The 19,138-nt window shown below is 41.2% G+C and overlaps 1 protein-coding gene and 1 pseudogene across 5 annotated transcripts; one reads left to right on the plus strand and one right to left on the minus strand.

Moving 5' to 3' along the window:
- The first annotated feature begins 12,997 nt into the window (after positions 1 to 12,997).
- On the plus strand, positions 12,998 to 17,789 carry LOC133798500 (golgin IMH1). 5 transcript variants are annotated; one of them, XM_062236805.1, is made up of 6 exons: positions 12,998 to 13,292; positions 13,473 to 13,838; positions 14,148 to 14,598; positions 14,733 to 16,677; positions 16,765 to 16,971; positions 17,272 to 17,789. In XM_062236805.1, the coding sequence occupies exons 3-6, from the start codon at positions 14,225 to 14,227 to the stop codon at positions 17,587 to 17,589; spliced, it is 2,844 nt and encodes a 947-aa protein (XP_062092789.1). In that variant the 5' UTR covers positions 12,998 to 13,292; positions 13,473 to 13,838; positions 14,148 to 14,224; the 3' UTR covers positions 17,590 to 17,789. The 5 variants fall into 5 exon arrangements, with proteins under 5 accessions (XP_062092789.1, XP_062092788.1, XP_062092790.1 ...); XM_062236804.1 differs by having other exon boundaries at positions 13,473 to 13,587; XM_062236806.1 differs by having other exon boundaries at positions 13,473 to 13,577.
- Positions 17,790 to 18,079: 290 nt separating this feature from the next.
- Positions 18,080 to 19,103, minus strand: LOC133796103 (embryo-specific protein ATS3A-like; annotated as a pseudogene).
- Positions 19,104 to 19,138: the final 35 nt, after the last annotated feature.

Here is a 19,138-nt window from a genome sequence, read left to right on the forward strand (position 1 = left end):
TGATGACTACCGCTGCAGAGTCTTCCCCACCACCTTGTCAGACACTGCCCAGGAGTGGTACTGGAAGTTCAAGCCCGACTCCATCACCTCTTGGGAGAGCTTTAGGAAGGAGTTCTGCAGGCAGTTCAGTACTGCCCGAACCCCTCCTGTTTATGCCAACCACTTGGTGGATATTAGGCAGGGTAACGATGAGTCTCTCAAGAACTACATTCAAAGGTTTATGAGAGAGGCCAATCGGGCTACCGCTGTTGGAGATGAAGGGAAGATGGTTGCAATCTCCTCGGGTATTACTTATCGAAGTCCTTTGTGGGACAGCATTCACCGCCATCCGATTTCAACTTTACAACAATTTTTGGACCGGGCAGATAAGTACATGAAGTTGGATGATGCCATTGAGAAAGGAGAGAACGGGTTGAACAACCCATGCGGATCAGAAGATACTCCAAAGGATAGCGGAAATGATCAAGGCGGTAGTAAGAAACGTGGGAATAACGGGTCTAACCGCCGCAGTGAGAAAAAAGCTAAGTCTGGGTCGAATGACAAACCTACGAAGTATGAACCTCGATTCACCAACTACACCACTCTTTCGGCAACCCGAGCAGAGATCTATCTAGCCAGCCATCAGGAGGTCCCTTACAGAAGACCCCCTCCAATCAAAAAGGAAATGAGTAAGAGGGATAAGAACAAGTTCTGTCGTTTCCATGGAGACTATGGTCACGACACGAATGAGTGTAATCACCTTAAGGATGAGATAGAGTTTCTCCTCCGGTCGGGGAAACTAAAAAAGTATAAGGCAGAGAAGACCCAAGGGGAGGGAAGCAACAATAATCCTGGGTTCAAGCGGCAATGGTCCCCACCTTTGCAACCTGAACCTGTGGACTTCACATTAGATACAATATGTGGGGGACCACATCTTGCTGGTGATAGCAACAAGGCGAGGGAGAGATATGCTCGCACCCTTCGTCATGAGTTGGAGGCAGCGTCCACATCCGAGGTTATGACGGTGGAGGAGAGACCATCAAAGAACCCAAGGTATGAAAGTGAGTCCCTCACTTTCACTCAGGAGGATGCTAAACACGTGAGGTATCCTCACAATGACCCTCTTGTAGTGACAGTTCAAATAGCTAACATGAAGGTGAAAAGATGTCTGGTTGATACGGGAAGCTCCGTAAACATCATTTATAAGTCCTCCTTCGAAAAAATGAAGCTATCCATCAATGACTTGAAGCCATGTTCTCACGTCATTTATGGGTTTACTGTAGAGGGACTATCACCAGCTGGGACAATAAAGTTACCAGTCACCACGGGGGAAGCCCCTAAGCATGAAACCGTGATGACTGAGTTCTTGATTGTTGACTGCCCGTCTGCCTACAATATGGTTATTGGTCGACCGCTACTCACCAACTTGCATGCGGTGGTTTCAATTCGGCACCTCTCTATGAAGTTCCCAACCAGCGCTGGTATAGGCTGCGTCCAAGGAGACCAAAGGGAAGCTAGGGAGTGTTATAACGCCTCCATAGCTAAGGCAAAGAAAGGTGCCAAGGAGAACAACATAATTGTATGCGTTGAAGGAGAGGAGGTGGATGAGATGGATGTAGACCATAATCTTGTAGCAATGAACGATGAAGAAGTGTTGGAGGAGTGTGGCCAGGAGAGCACTCCTAGTTTAAAAGAGCAGAAGACCCCATCAGGTGATGAAGTCACCAAATAGGGCGTTGCCCAAAGCGAGGGAAGAGATATTGATCCTCGCTTTGGGGATTATGAGAGTGATGTGGGACCGTCCGAGGAGTTAGAGGAAGTCCCTATAGATGAGAATGACCCGACGAGAGGGGTCAAGATTAGGAAGAAGTTGAAAGCTGAGGTGAGAATACAGCTGATAGAGTTCTTGCGAAGGAATCAAGATGTCTTTGCCTGGTCTCACAAGGATATGGTGGGTATCTCACCAACTGTGATCAGCCACGTGCTCAACGTGGATGAAAGGTATCCAGCGGTACAGCAGAAGAGGAGGTTGCTTGACAAGGATCGAGCAAAGGCTCTTAAGGAGGAGGTAGAGCGGTTGAAGGAAAACGGGTTTATTAGAGAGGCATACTACCCAGCTTGGGTTTCAAACCCAGTCTTGGTGCCTAAACCCAATGGAAAGTGGAGGACTTGTGTAGATTTTACTGATCTAAACAAAGCATGCCCGAAGGATTGTTTTCCTTTACCGAGAATAGACCAGTTGGTGGATGCAACCTCTGGTCACGAGACCTTGTCCTTCATGGACGCATATTCGGGATACAACCAAATCAACATGCATCCTCCTGATGAAGAGCATACCAGCTTCCGAACGGATATAGGGTTGTATTGCTATAGAGTAATGCCCTTCGGATTAAAGAATGCAGGAGCTACCTACCAGCGCTTGGTGAATGGTATGTTTCGTGACTTAATCGACAAGAACATGGAGGTATACGTAGATGATATGCTAGTGAAGTCGAAGGAAGCTGGGGGGCACGTGGGAGACTTAGAGGAGTACTTTGCAATCTTAAGGAGGTATAGCATGAAGTTAAACCCCCTTAAGTGTTCGTTTGGAGTAGGTTCCGGGAAATTCCTTGGGTTTATTGTTAACTCCCAAGGAATAGAAGCAAACCCTGAGGAGATCAAGGCTCTCATGGAGATGAAGTCTCCCACAAGAATAAAGGATGTGCAAAGCTTGACTGGGCGGATTGTGGCTCTAAGTAGGTTCGTCTCAAAATCAACGGACAAGTGCGTCCCGTTTTTTAACCTGCTTAAAGGAGGCAAGAAGTTCGAATGGACCGCAGAATGTGAACAAGCTTTCCAGGCAATAAAGGAGCATTTGGCTCAACCTCCTGTTCTTTCTAAGCCAATTGATGGAGAGGACCTATTTATGTATCTAGCGGTCACGGAACACGTTGTTAGTGCTGCCTTAGTACGTGAGGAAGATAAGGTGCAGCACCCTGTGTATTATGTTAGCAAGCGTTTGGTAGGAGCGGAGTCCCGATACCCCATGATTGAAAAGTTGGCTTACTGCTTGGTACTTGCGTCACGAAAGTTGAGGCCATACTTCCAAGCACACCCATCAAGGTCCTCACTGACCAGCCTCTTCGCCAAGTATTACAAAAGCCAGAGTCATCTGGTCGGTTACTTAAATGGGCGGTCGAGCTAGGCCAGTTTGAAATCAAGTACCAACCAAGGACTGTTATTAAAGGTCAAGCCTTGGCAGATTTCATCGCTGAGTGTACCGGAATCGTTGAGGTCCCTGACTAGCAGGAGAGTGTTACTGGGCTAAAAGAAGAACTTCTTGCTTGGCAACTTTTCGTTGATGGATCATCGAACGAGCACCATTCAGGAGCTGGGATTATACTAGTCACACCAGAGAAGCACCGAATTCATTGTGCACTGAGGTTCGGATTTAATGCTTCTAATAACGAAGCGGAGTATGAGGCCCTCTTAGCAGGCTTGCGATTGGCTAGAGATGTATGTGCCCGGTCAGTGGAGATAAACAGTGATTCCCAGTTGGTGGTTTATCAAGTATTAGGGGAGTACCAGGCAAGGGGCCTACGCATGGTGGCATACTTAAACAAAACCAAAGATTTGCTAGCACAGTTCGAGGAGTATACCATAAAATTAGTACCAAGGGAGCAGAATTCCAATGCCGATGCTCTAGCAAAGCTTGCAAGTGCAAAAGATGCCGAAACACTGAATATGGTTCCAGTAGAGTACCTGGCGGAGCCAAGCATTGATAGACAAGAGGCCATGCCAATTACGATAGTCGACACCTGGATGACCCCCATCATTGCTTACCTTGAGCAAGGGACACTCCCAGATGGTCGTAATGAAGCAAGGAAAGTTATGAGACAAGTTGCTAGATACACCATGGTGGATTGAGTGCTGTATAGGAGAGGATACTCCTTACCTCTACTCAGGTGCATAACTCCCGACCAATCAAAGAACTTATTAGCTGAGGTACATGAGGGGTTTTGTGGAGATCATGCTGGGGGGCAGAGTCTATCTAAAAAGATCTTGAGGCAAGGATTTTTCTGGCCTACTATGAACGAGGACTCTATGGAATATGTGAAAAGGTGTGACAAATGCCAAAGATTTTCTAAAGTACCCAGAGCACCCCCAAATCTTTTGAAGCAAATGCAAAGTCCGTGGCCTTTTGCAGTGTGGGGCATTGATCTGATCAGGAAGTTACCTAAAGGAAAAGGAGGAGTGCAGTTCGCAGTGGTCGCGGTAGATTATTTTACTAAATGGACTGAGGCCGAGCCATTAGCCACGATCACTTCGAAGAAAGTGTTGGATTTTGTTGTTAAAAACATAATATGTCGCTATGGTCTGCCTAAGAAGATAGTATCTGACAATGGCACCCAGTTTGATAGCGACATATTTACCGATTTTTGCACTCGACATGGCATCACCAAAAGTTTCTCCTCGGTTGCCCATCCTCAAGCCAATGGGCAGGTCGAAGCGGTGAACAAAACGTTGAAGGACACTTTAAAGAAACGCCTGGAGCAAGCTAAGGGTGCTTGGGCAGATGAGTTACCAGAGGTCCTTTGGTCATATAGGACTACCACTCGGACGGCAACTGGCCATACCCCATTCTCTTTAGCATATGGGTATGAAGCCATGTTACCTGTGGAGATAGATCCACCCTCTCATAGAAGGACCGTTTATAACCAAGAGGAGAACCATCAGTTGTTGGCAGAATCATTGGACTTCCTCGAAGAGAGGAGAGAGGAGGCAAGCCTCAGAGTAGCAGCTCATCAGCAAAAAGTGGCATGCTACTTCAATTCCAGAGTGCGAGATCGAAAGTTCCAGGTCGGAGATTTAGTCCTAAGGAAGGTGTTTGTTAGAGACCCAGCAGCTGGTGTGCTAGGACCAAACTGGGAAGGACCGTATCAAATTGAACAAGTCTTACCGCCCGGCACCTACAAGCTTGCTCAGTTGAATGGGGAGCTGATCAGAAACTACTGGAATGGCGAGCACTTGAGAAAATATTATCAATAAATACTGCTTGCAGAGTAGTAACTTTGTATCAAGTGCATAACTTGTTATTTAAGTTTTTGTTTGTGAACTGGTTATTTGCTACCCAGTCACATTATTTTGAACAATGTTATTTTGTTTGGAACTCGTTGTTAGACACGTTTTGTCGTTTTTTATTACGAGTAATAAAAGGGACCACGCGCAGTGTGGTTGCATCTTGCTACTATTTTGCATATGTGTTGATTATTTTTGCTTGGCAGTGTTCAACTGTCATAATAATTTAAATGAAACAGATCTTCTAAAAACTAAGTGTAAGTATATACCGGACAGTGTTCAACTGGTCGGTATCATGATATGAGGGACCAACGTTTAAATAATATTTTTTGTAGTGGTCAACTACTGAGATATTTTCGTATATTTTGTGTGTTTCACGAGTAGTAACTACTCGAACAAATTCGATCAAGTAGCAAGTGATCAAGAATTTATCAACCCTCAATCACTTGGGGGGCACATAGGGTATACTGGTATGTATTTCAACACAGGCAATAAGAGCACGAGCAAATATATTTGTTTTTGGGCTGACTTGTAAGTTTGGAAGTCTAAAATAGCCATTAAGCTAACTTGTTTTACAAAGCTTAAGTAACTTAGAATTAAACAGATATTCGTGTAATAAGAAATTTATGCTCATAAAAAGTTAGAGCAATAAGAGCATGAGGAAGCATATTTAGTATGAACTTATGGAATGGTAAAAAATTTCTAAGTTAAAAAACTAAATTCTCATGTGAAACTAAAGGCATCTAAAAACTTTGCTATGCACAATAAAAACTTGAAAGTTTAAAATTGTCGACAAGGAAAAAAGTAAAGTGTTAAATGTCAAAATAGCTCACTAGTTCGAGCAACAAAATACAAAGTAAAGTAAACTATGATGAACTACGAGAGGGAGTCACAGGCGAGATCCTCTAATGGGTTGATCGACTCCCTCCTCGGCATCATCTGCTCCTCTCGCTCGGAATGATAAAGCAGAGCAGGCGGGGGTGAGTGCAGGAGGATTGGCAGCTTCTTCAGCGGCCCGTGCTTTGCATCTGGCAAGCTCCTCTGCCTGAGCCTCCTTGGAGAAACAATCAAGATTAAGAGGCTTGTTCAGCTTCCAGACCTTGTAAAAGCAGTCGAAACTGGCCTCCTCAAAGCGAATCAAGTCAAGCTCCTTTTCTTGCTTCAGCTCTTCGTTCTCACCGATTAACCTCTCATTGTCTCGAACTAACTCTTTAATCTCGAGGGATTGCTTCTCCAACTGAGTTGTCAAGGAGGCGTTGTTTTGAGCCTGCTTCTGGCTCTCGTCAGAAAGCTTTTTGAGAGACTCGTCCCGTTCAGCTACAGTTCTCTCTGCTTGCTCCAGCTTGGATTTGGCCTCCACCAGTTGATCGTTCTGCACCTTGAACAACTCTTTGTAGTCTACAGCCCGGAGCTGAGCATGACCAATGGTGACAAGTGACTGCATGGAAGACAAAAGGTTAGTACAAGTAAAAATACTAACAACAAATTGTCTCAAGAAAAAATGCTTACCTTCATCAATTGAGCGAGTCCTCTCTTCAAGACAACTTCGACACTAAGTCGAGGGTAGGAGTCTAGGTTCTGAAGCGTCGATGCATCATGGCCAATATCCTCAAGAAGCCCCTTGCCCAGGTCGCTAACAGCACGAAAAAGCTCGCTCGAACTACCCTGGTGAGTAGGAGTTAGGCTCGCAGAAGAAGGAAGGGAAGAGGGGGTCAATGGCGGAAGTGTAGTCGGTCCCTCAGGTTGCCTCCCTTGACTGGGCGGTGCTACCTTCTGAATCTTCTGTGGAGGCATAGAGCCACTTCCATCACCAGTTTTCCTCTTTGAAGCAACGCACTCTCTGAACATATCTGAATCTGCAAAGGGTGAAAAAACAAGGTTGTTAGAGAAATAAACATAATGAAACGTGTACAAGCGTATACTACAATTTTGTTACTCTCTAATTACCGACTACCAAAAATATTCCTATTTGCACTAGACATGTGTTACCTGCGTTGAGGATTTGATCAAGGAACTCATCCTCGTCGTCCGAGGATGAGCTAAGTTCCCCGTCAACCTGGATAGCTTTCCCTTTCCCAGGCTGAGCGGGAATAGTAGATCTGCGCTGAGGATCAGGTTCTCTAATGACTAGGTCGCCAGGTCTGCGAGAAAGTGGAGAAGGCCCAGGAGAGAGCCGATCAGTCATTTGCTCTATGCCCTCGTTAGACTGACCAGGCGTGTCGTTCTCCCCAGTGGTACTTTCCACCACCAAATCTTGCTCGCACGGCACCAGGCCCACCATTTGAAGGAAATCCAAGGTGACCAACTTTTTCACATCCTTCTCTTTAAGGCTCATGTTAGCCAACTTCTTAGCTCGCCTAAACATCTCTTCAGTAGGCAATGGTCGCTCAAATGGACCCGAGCGCATAAAAGCCAAGTTGTTGGCCTCAATATCCAATGTGAGGAAGTATTCCTTATGATACTTCCCGGCGTTTGATTTGTGGGAGATGCCGTTGAGATATGTAATCCCCCTGTGCCTGTGATAGAAGTGGAAGAAGCCTGAGTTGTTGTGGGAAGGATTGGTCCAAAGATCAAACAGGTAATGCACCTCATGAGGGGTGGGCTCGTCCCAACCATTCAGGAAGTAAAGGATGTACAGCGCAGAGAGTGCCTGGATCCCATTCGGTGTGATCTGAAATGGGGAGACGTTGAAGTAATCTGCTACCGACCGGAAATAAATGTGTAGCGGGAGTGTTTCTCCAGCATGCACATGATGCCTGGACCAGGCGCAGTACCTTCCCCCGGGCCTATTGGCTCTTTGATGCGAGCCTGGACACATCACGTTTGCCCCGCTCAAGCCTAAAGCTTCAATGTGTTTCTGGAATAGCGCGGGAGTAAGTTTTGAGGTTTCGGCAACGAACCAGGAGGGTTCTTCTTCTCCCTCATCACGTGGCTTCTGGACAGCCAAATCCTGGATCGCAGTAGCAAATTTCAGAGAAGGCTTTCTTGAAACTGTGGTAGTGCGGGTTTGATTGCGCTTTACCACCTTCTGTACTACTCTACGGGCAACCTGTGGATCGTGTTCCTGAGGGAGCCTGTTAGATTGCTTCACCCTCATCGTCGACTGAGAAGCCTGTCGAAGGAATTGTTCCTCGTGGAGAAGATATAAGGCTGAGCGAGGGAGGATCTGCTTGAAGCGGCGAAGACGATCCTCTGGAGTGTAACTAGTAGACGAGCCTGGTGAGGAATCGTTATTCAAGGGAGTCTCAATTGTTTGCGGGGCGGATGATTCGGAGTCCGTATGATTGTCACCTCCCCTATAGTCAGAGCGATTCATCTACAAAAATGAATAAAAAATGGGGAGGTGAGTAACCATACAGAAAAAATTCATCAAAAATAAGAATTATTTTTATACTTGGAAAACTTTGTCTAAGTTATAAAAATATAACGCACATGGAAAAAATAATTTTAATGCTCAAAAGTGCCTAAAAGTACTTAAAGTATTTAATTTACTAAAGCTTATAGAAGGAGGCATTTTTGGGGTTTTCCTATAAGGCTAAGTTCCTTATGTGTGTAGTTAACATACAGAGGATAGTTATACATTTGGAAGGAAAGGAAGCCAAGGTCTAAGGAATTAGGTGTGGTCCGATCGGACCACATTTTAGGCTCAAAGGGATGGTTTTATATCGTTAAAAATTCTAAAGGGGGTACTAAAATAAGGTGGTCCCATCATCAAACTTGGCAACACCAGCCCTATTTTTGGCACCTAAATAACAAAGAAATTCAGTGTAGGAAGCAAAATCTTCCTCACTATCAGGCAAGAAGAACACAATTTCAAATCCAATTGCTTCAGCATAGTGTTTAGTTAACATATCCAATCCTGTTCTAGTAGAGTAATTGACTACTTCAGAAAGCTCAGATCCTATTCCTTTTCCAATTGGGACACAACAAGCACGACAAACAGGAGGAGCTAGAGGCACTAAGTGGTTTATGCCTCCGATCAGACACAGTCTGGTCAGGAGACGTCCTGCCTCGCCACCGCACGAGCCTCACGCGAAGTCCCCAGGACGTCCGATCGGGCGTAGCGTGCCCGAGGAGAAGATGTGCACCCAGGGTCCGAGAATCCGCCTGGTGTGCCTCGTGCCTCCAAAACTCCTAGCCACCAGCAGCAACAAGTCAGGTTCGATCGGGCATGGGTGTCCAGGGAGGTTCGGAATTGGCTGTTAAAGACTTGGGCACTCAAAAACAAAGGAAGGAGCGTGTGGTCCGATCGGACCACACACTTGTCTGAAACTTTTCAAGGCCCGATCAGAGGTTGTTGTCTCACCTCGTTCAGAAGAGATACACGCCCAAGCTTGAGCCATGGTTCGTCATCCCCGATCGAACATGGGTTCACCATGAGGACAAAGTGTGGTCCGATCGGACCACACGCATATGCCCAGAATTTCTGGGCAAAACTAAAAAAAAAAATGGTCCCTAAATGGCATACTTTGCCTACCCCGAATCCGAACCAAATTGACAAAGCCCTAAAAATCCCTAGTCTCAAACACATTCCATCATTCACACAAACAAAAAACAAGATCAAAGTATAAAAATGAAAGGTCTTCTTCATGTTCTTAAAAACCCATTGCACTATCAAAACCCTCAAAACCCATATTCACATTTATGTCAAAATAGCCAAAATGTCTTGAAATTCCTATGAAATTAAGGGAAAATTCGGGTTACCCATGCCACAAACCTCATCAAGGAAACAAGCAAACATATTGTACAAAACATTTTCAAGAACTTCAAGAACATTCAAGGCATACATGCATTTTCGGCCATGGCTTTGTTTTGAGAATTTCTGAAAAAAAAATATATATAGCAATCTAAGAGGCATGGAGAAGGAGACTTACCCAAGGTTGGAGAACTTTGAGTTTGCTTGGAGGATGCTTGAAGATGAAGAGCTCCCCTTGAAGCTTTTGAAATCAGCAAGATGATGGGTTCCTTGGGAGTTTCGGCCAAGAGAGAAGATGAAGGGTTTTTTAGAGTGATTTTTGTATATGTGAAGAAGAGAGTGTAGAGTGGGGATATTTAAAGGGAAAAAAGTGGGTTTTTCTCTTACTTTTGGACCTTTGGTATTCTGGGATTATTTTTCTCTCCACGATCATGGGTGGATTTTTGCAGTGATCGTGGGTATGCTGCATGAAAATGAACAGTTATTATTTTTATAATGACGTCAGCTGGAGAAAAAGTTTATTACGTGAATGAATCATATAATAAACTTGGGGGGCAAATGTTATCCCAAAAATTTGAAAAGAATGGCGTGGCAGTAAAATTGACACATGGCATGAGTTAGTGGGGTGATCTGGCTTAATAATGGCCCAATACATCAGTTAAGGAATTGGACAGATAGTCAAGCCAAATACGCCCGATCGAAGAGAATATTTGGACTGGGGGTTGCTTGGCTCAGACCTCAGTTTGAAGACCCTTATAATTAAATTGGAGCCAAGTCCAAGAAGTTGAAGAGGAGGATTGAAGTTTGGTTCAAGTATATAAGCAATAGGTCCGATCGGACCTAAGCTTAGGGGACCTCTTGTTAAGCTTGGTTCGAATGAGTTCAAAGGGAATGACCAAGGCTCAAGTTTTACTCAAGGGGAAAGCCACATAATGGCCGATCGGGTATGATGTGGAAGAGGTACACTTGGGCTTGAATGAGGTGACCAGGAGAAGTATACCTCGGACCACTTTGGTCCGAGGAGAAGGAAGTTGTGTCCGATCGGACATGATGCTTTTGGGTACCTTGGACCATTTTGGTCCAAGGAGATGACTATGCCCGATCGAGCTTTGGTTGAAAAGGAGTGGACTATGTCCGATCGAACATGCTCATAGGAGGTGCCTTGGGTCGTTTGGGTCCAAGGTGGTGATATGTAAAAGAGTCCAAGGTCCGATCGGACCTTGGTTGAATAAAGGAAGACTCGAACCATGTTGGTCCGAGGAGAAGAAGGATGTGTCCGATCGGACATGGTGCTTGTGGAGTACCTTGGACCATTTTGGTCCAAGGAGATGTAAGTGGTTGCTCGGACCACCTTGGTCTGAAGAGAAAGGACCAAGGTCCGATCGGACCTTGGTTGAACGAAGAAGGCTCGGACCATTTAGGTCCGAGGAGAGGGGCATTGTGCCCGATCGAACAAGACGCCTGAGGGAGTGCCTTGAACCATCTTGCTCCAAGGAGATGGCAAGAAAGATGGCTCGGACCACCTTGTCCGGGGAGGAATGTGCAAGGTCCGATCGGACCTTGACTGAAGGAGTCAAATAGGGTGGTTTGAACCACCTTAAGCCAAAGAAGACAACCATTGTGTCTGATCGGACACAATGAAGGAGTATACCTCAAATGTACCTGACCTTTGGTCCGAGGAGAGCCATGCACATACCACCTTTGACTTACGTAAAGCTTGAAGAGTAGTCAACATGCATGAGAGACTACGTCAAACTGCCCGAAACTACTTCAGTGAGAATTGGTCCAAGCATCCGGGAATCACTCAATCCTCACTTGAATTTAGGGATCAGTTATATTTTAAACATTTATTTTGTAATATAAATATTAGGTAAATAATGAAATATCCCTATCTAAAGGGGATATCAGTTGAGAATCTCAGTCTATAAATAGAGAGTTGGGAGGATCGTCAAAGGACTTTTGGAAAAATCAAGAGTTAACTTGTGTTCTAGAGAGAGAAAGTGTTTTCCAGAGAGAACCCCTTTTTGTATTCTGGAATATTTTACACTGAAGAAACTCAGTTGACACGGTTCATCTGATCTTGAGTGTGAATACATAATAAAATCTCTAAGTGAATTAGGCTATTACCGATCATCGGGGCTGAACCACTATAAAATCTCGTGTTATTTACTTTCATTGAAAAAACTGTCTGTTGTCGTTTATAATTCTCTTGAAGGTTTGTCGTAGTTAACGTTCTTACGTCGTTGGCTAAATTCACAGTCAACAACTATCTCTATCAATCTTAAGCATACCAAGGATGTTAGCCTCCATTGTTCAAACTTTCCTAATACACTTGAAAATGAGTAGAAATTATGTTACTTCTTATTTCTAATTATGTACGGGGGCAAACCGAAAAAATTCATATTGAAAATGATAATATGGTGTAATTTTTGGAGTAATGATGATTAAGCCAAAAGCATTTTGTATAAATGAGATAAGACCCCACCCAAATTATGATCTTCCCATTTCCAGTTCCAAGTTTTTCTACATTTTTTTTTGTCTATATCCACAAATTAAAACACAATTGTTTTATATTTGTAAAAAAAACATACATACACATTATTTTATTTTCTTACTTTAGACATCATTTTTATTTAATTTTTTATTTTTGTTATATGGTAAAGAGGAATGTTTCTCAAGTTAATGAATGAATTATGAAGACCATTTATAGCTTAAATAAGAAGATGGTATTGATATCGTGTCAGGATATAATTGCGCAGTTGTTTTAGGGCCCACAAGATTATTGAAGTTCAAGTGGACTTGACATTTTTTTTTGGAAATATAGTTAAATTGGACTTAACCTACCAGATAGCTAACTTGACTCAACGCTCCACTCCACCACTTCCACTTTTTACGTGGGCACACAAAAATTCAACACTTTTAAAATAACATAATTTTCTAAAGTAAAAGAAATAGAATTATGTTTGAAAAAAAAAAAAAAGCTATTGTAGCTCTGTATTTTTACTAAATAATGAATTCTCTCTTTCTTTCTACAAAATGCATCAAAATAATATCTTAGATCTTGTTTTCAATTACAAAATTAAGTTTTAGTCATTAGTGATGTGATAGTTCTAGAAAAATAGATATAGTCGATATTAGAGAATAATAGATTATATTTAATTTTTTTTATTTAAATTAATTATAAGTCATTATTTTAATCAATTTTATAAAATAAAAAAGACAAATTGTGATTTAACAAAATAAATCAGAAATCATGCATTCACAAAAAGAAGAAATTTTCCCAAAAAGAAAAGAAGAATTAGAATTATCAGTTTCTTTTTTCTTTGAAGAAAATCATAGAAATGATTATTCATAATTAAAATATATTGATAATGATTTCATTTGATTAATTCAGTCGTAACGCCTCCTTCACTCTCCCTCTTCTTTTTTCTCTGGTTAACTTAACAGTGGACACTCTCATGAGAAATCATTCAGTTCACTTGCTGAGGATTTCATTTTCTGAGTTGGTTAATAAATCCATTTGAATTTTGAATTTTTTTTAAGTATCCGAACAGTTTTGGTAAGTAAATTAATGACTAGATTTTGATGATCTCTTCTTAGAAATATATGCACTGAAGTGCATATTGTTCTGTTGTTAAAAGTTGATTTTCTTGCTTTAGTGGAGTTTTTTTTTTTGACCGTTTTGAAAGTTAAAAAAGCAGAATAAAGAATTTCCAACTCTTTCTTTTCACCTGTTTAGGTTGTGTTTGGTTGCCGAGAGAGTGAAAGAAAACGAGAAGTGTTACCAGAAAAGTTTAATCTTTTGGTCATCAGAAAATCGCTGAAGAGTGTTCCGAAAATATTTGTAAGAAGTGGTATATTTTTCTTCACATTTCTTTAGATATATTTTTGAGATCATTTTGTGATTTATGTTCTAATTTTATTTTACTTTTGTGTGTCATCTTTTCAGAATAATTCTATTCATTGCTTATTTTCTTCGTGAAAATCTTGAGAAACTCTATTATTTTAGATGTTTAGGATTTTCAGGGTTTAAGCTAGTGAAAATGATGAGGCTAATCAACTGAAATTTCCGACTTTCACTAGCCAGGCGAGATTGCTTGGCAAGGTTTGCAGTTTTTGGTTCTTCACGGTTTGAATACTCAATATTGTTCGATAATGAGAGAGAGGAGACCTGGCCCTTGAATATTTTGGTTTTGGTCACCGATCATGGAGTTGTGGTCCCTAACTCCTTATTTAAAATTTAGCTTATACATTAATTTTATGTGGAATTGTCTGTCCAAAGTGAGTTTTATACGAGGTGTATGCTACTGAACTGATGTAATAATGATAGCACTATCTGCTATTTAATTTCCAGTGATAATTATGTGTGTACGGATTTTCTCTTTCTTTTTCTAATTTTCCCCCTTATTTACAGGATTATAAAAAAGAAAGTAGAGATTATAACTGAAGGTCACATACTTTCATGACCTGTTGCTAGCTTAAGATTCGCACATGAAGAAGCTGTTCTTTTTCAGATCCTCTGCCTCCTCTGGCAATGGAAACTCAAGTAATAAAGAGTTTGCTCAACCATCAAATCAAGAAGAAACTTACTGGGAGAATCCATCATCAAGTCAAGCCAGTTACATGGCTGAGAGTAGTTTTCCAAGTTCCAGAGGCTTGTTTTCCAAGTCTCGGAAGCAAGTATCCGATATTCAGAACTCAAGTAATACCCCAGCGCTTAGAAGGAGTCGTTCTATGTCATCAGCAGCCTTTCTTGGTGTTGAGCCAGCACAACTTGACTTCTCTTCCCCCAGAAATCAAAGCAGATCTCCCACTTCTAGTGTAAGGAGTGGTGTTCCTCATCAGCATAATGATCATTCTTTTCGGTGAGGATTATGTATTTATTTTTGTTTAGTAACATGTACTTGTCTGGTTTTTATTTTATAAAATCTCAACTTAATCTCTATTGCTTTAACATTTCATAATTGCTGATTTGTATTTTGTATGATGTACTTGATAGCTCTCTTACACCCGAGAGGCAAACAACTAAGCGTTCTGCTTGTTCTTCTAAAAAACACCATGATTCATCAGGGAGCTCTTCCACTTCATCCAGTAATGTCTCAAGTAAAATTGTGGATCGCTACATCGACGGGGAGCAGCAGGAACAGAGCAGATCTGAGCACAATGCTCAGGGGAATTTTTCTGGAAGTGGAAATGTAGGCTGCTGGCGTCCTCCACGAGTGCAGTATGCCTCACCATCTTCTCCAACAGAAAGAGTTAAAGAGAAAGCAAGAGGCCATTCATTTAGAGAAGCCAAAAGCTCTCGTCTTCATTTCTCCTCCAGAGACTGGGCTGAATATGGATTTGGGCACGAATCACCTCGCAGACTGGCGAAGAACATTGTTGAGAGACTTTCGCAGTCTCGTGTTCAGGAAACCAGTCAAAAGGAGATTGACTATGACATGCCTGTCACAATTGAAGATGTTTATAGCGGATCCTTGAATAGAGACTTTGATGCTAATTCTGACACGGTTCCTCAGAGAAATTATTCTCTGGATGAACCTTGTAAAACGATTAAAAAATATCATGGGGAGGATGATTACCCGTACTTACAAAATAAAGTCTTTGGGGATCATTGTGAGGGTTTGAATGCCAAAGAATCTCTGGAGGAAATGGATGTTCGCTTAAGGAAAAGATCTAAGGAAGCTGAGGAGAGGGTCATGATTCTATCCGAAGAACTTGAGCAACAGAGCTTTCTTCACAGAAGTGGGTTTGATGTGCCATCTTTGATTCAGACAATTAGGAACCTCGCTGAGGAAAGAGTAAGCTTGGCACTTGATGTTTCAAGCCTTCTACACTCGCAAATTGCTGAGCGAGCTTCTTTCAAGGAAGAACTCAGACATGCAAAGAAAGACCTGGAATCCCAAACCAGAAGACTAGAGAAGGAAAAAAATGAGTTACAATCAGCACTGGAGAGGGAGATAGATAGGAGGTCCAATGAGTGGTCAGGTAAGCTTGAGAAATATCAGTTAGAGGAACAAAGGCTTCGTGAGCGAGTTAGAGAGCTTGCCGAGCAAAATGTATCACTTCAAAGGGAAGTCTCATCTTTTAATGAGAGGGATGCAGAGAGCAGAAGCAAGATCACCTATTTTGAGCAACAATACAAGGACCTGACTATAAGGGTGGAAAACATGAAAGAGGAGAATCAAGATCTTCAAAAGAATCTTACAGAATTTCAAGAGAACTATAGAGCTGCAGAAGACAACCGTGTTTGTGTCCAAAAGAATTTTGAAAGTAAAGAGAGAGAGTGCAGGGAACTACATAAATCTATTACAAGATTATTAAGAACCTGCAGTGAACAGGAGAAGACTATTGATGGTTTACGAGAAGCTTTTGATGAGAAACTGGGGAAGAGCGAACCATTAGAAAATTTTGATAAGCATGTGGTGAGGTTGCAAATGGAGCAAATGAGATTGACAGGAGTGGAGGTGGCCTTGAGAAGGGAGTTGGAGTCTCTAAGGCTTGAAGTAGATTCTCTTCGACATGAGAATATGAATTTATTAACCCGGTCAAAAGGCAATGGAAGAGAAGGTGATGCTTTAACTATTCGGCTAGATAAGGAAATGTGGACTCGGATTTGCTGTTTACAAAATCAAGGACTTTCAGTGTTAAATGAAAATTCACAGTTATGCTCAAAATTACTTGACTTTGTCAAAGTGAAAATATCCCAATGTTCAGAAACAAAGCAAGGAAACAAAGTTATCAAGCATGGTCTAGATGGGCACTTTGTCATTGAAGCTGAAATGAAAGTTCAAGGAATGAGGCGTGAGATTGAAAACTTATCAAGGAGTTTGCAAAAGATCTCCGGATTGTTGGATGATAGATCCAAACTAGCAGCTTCTATATTTCAGCTAAAGAACACGGATGCAAATGGTTCAATGCACTCAAATCGGCAAACTCCAGAGGTAGGTTTCTACAAAACATGCTTTTAAAACTATCATCATTCGAGTATTTTGATAATGTTGTAATTAGTGTTTCTATTACTCACACAGGACCTAATAAAATATGAACTCAAAGCAGAAATTTTGTTGACAAATCTATTGAGAGAAAAATTGTATTCTAAAGAACAGGAGGTTGAACAGTTGCAAGCTGAACTTGCTACAGCTGTAAGAGGTACTGATATACTTCAATGCGAAGTTCAAAATGCAATGGACAACGTTTCCTTTGTCACCCACAAGTTGAAAGATCTCGAACTTCAGGTAATTTCTTAGACCATAAATAGGAAAGCATAAATCAGTCCTACGAGAAGAAACATTTCATTGCCGTAATTTAGTGTGCATGTGACATAATTTAGTGTTCTCTATCAGTATACATTAATCATTCTATTGGGAATATATAATCTTTAAATAGCTCTTTCATAGTATTTTTATGAAGTGCCTGGCGATATGTTATTTGTGCATCCCTTACATTGCTGTTGATTACTGTCATTTTTGCACTCGTTATTGCCTGATCTTTTTCACTAAATTTACTCTTCTTTTTTTTTCATTGCTTGTCAATAGATGCTTAAGAAGGATAATACTCTTAATCGTCTCCAGACTGATCTTCAAGAATCTACCAAGGAGTTGACTGTTATGAGAGGGATACTGCCAAAAATCTCAGCAGAGAGAGATTTGATGTGGAATGAGGTGAAGCAATACAGTGAAAAAAACATGCTTTTGAACTCTGAGGTTAATGTATTGAAAAAGAAGCTAGAATCTCTTGACGAAGAGATACTTCTAAAGGAAGGTCAGATCACAATCCTAAAAGACACCATAGGGAAGAAACCTTTTGATCTCCTATCCAGTCCTGACTCAACCCGAGAATTTTGTCTCCAATGAAAACAAAACCAAAGTTTCTTATAATAACCATACTTGTTAATAGTTCTATACTTTTGAAAGGTTTCTTGTACCTTTTGATAATGCTCACTTTCTCCAATTTAAGTTGTTGTCAGCAAGAAGTGAACGAATTAATTTTCATGATTCTTTTGTAACCGATTTGTTTCATACTTGTATGTAGTTTGTTGTTTGTTTACCTTTCATTTACTTGAGACGACCAAGTAATTGTGATTTAGTTGTCGTGTCAATTTATGTGTTGATTCATTTCTTAAGGCTCTTTACCTTGTTGTCAAAGTCATTTATTTTTACTAGTTACTCGTTAGAATTGGGAAAGTCAATGAAATATGACATGGAGTGTTGCGCTACAATAACGAATGTGTTGATTAATTTCTTAAAGCTCTTTACCTTCTTGGCAAAATCATATCATTTTACACAGTTACTTGTTTGTATTGGGAAAATCAATGAAATATGAAATGGGGTGTTGCCTTGCAACTTTTTGTATTTTTATTTTTTACAAATGACTAATTACTCGTTTATAATAATATTGAAGTACAATGATCATAATAGAAAGTGGATACTTTTTCAACCTAATAATCTCATTTTTTATCTGAAATGCATATCTAACATGAAATAACTAGGATCTAGTGAAAATTCAAAATGTTATCACAATACAATAATTACAAGCATTTAATAGATTAGCCATTCACTCATTTTCATCAGTCATCACCAAAGGAAGCTACGATTGGCTCATAACTCCTTTTGAAGTGACAATAATTGAAGCCATACCATACATTTTCTGGTACAAAAGTTCTAAAATAAAACTGATAAGAGACCTGCACAACATGACCACTTTCTTGTTGATGAACCTTCACCCAACCAGGTTTCCACTCGTTGGAACCAACTTTTTTAAGGTACAATGAATAGACTTTGTCACTCACACATGGTCCACTGGCCTCAAATATGTCAGATGGCACATTGTTTGAATCCGCTATGAACTCCATCTTGTCTTCTTGAACTTTTTGTCGGAGCATACAAGAGCTTGGGATTCTTCAGATGCTTCACTATGATGAGATTTTCCTTGGCGTCACTGAACCGAACACTGACGTGGTATCTAGTATCTGCAGATGGTGCACATGTTGTCTCAATCTCAATTGAGTAGGAGCGGTTTCTTCAGGGCCCTATGGAGGCTTGGTTTGTTAACTGGAATTGAATTCCTTTGAATTCCTTTGATCAAGAAAGAGATAAGGAGGGTAATTGCAGGAATGGATGGAAATCTCAGTATGGTTTGTGTCAAGATGGTAATTGCATTATAGGTGACTCAAGTGTGTGTAGATATAATGATGGTGTTTCTTTAACAAGATTCTATTAGGAGATAAAGAAGGTGTGATATAAAGAAATCTAAAGTAAAGGCAAAGGAAATGGGTTGCTTTCAGAAAGAGAGATTCACATTCCTTTTAGTCAGTAGGAAGAGAACAATGGATATCTTTTAACCGTTGCGGATTCCCAACCAAAGCCATAATTTGTGGCTGTGACTGAAGATTTTACAACATTT

Source organism: Humulus lupulus, chromosome 8 (genome assembly GCF_963169125.1).
Source record: "Humulus lupulus chromosome 8, drHumLupu1.1, whole genome shotgun sequence".
Taxonomy (NCBI): domain Eukaryota; kingdom Viridiplantae; phylum Streptophyta; class Magnoliopsida; order Rosales; family Cannabaceae; genus Humulus; species Humulus lupulus.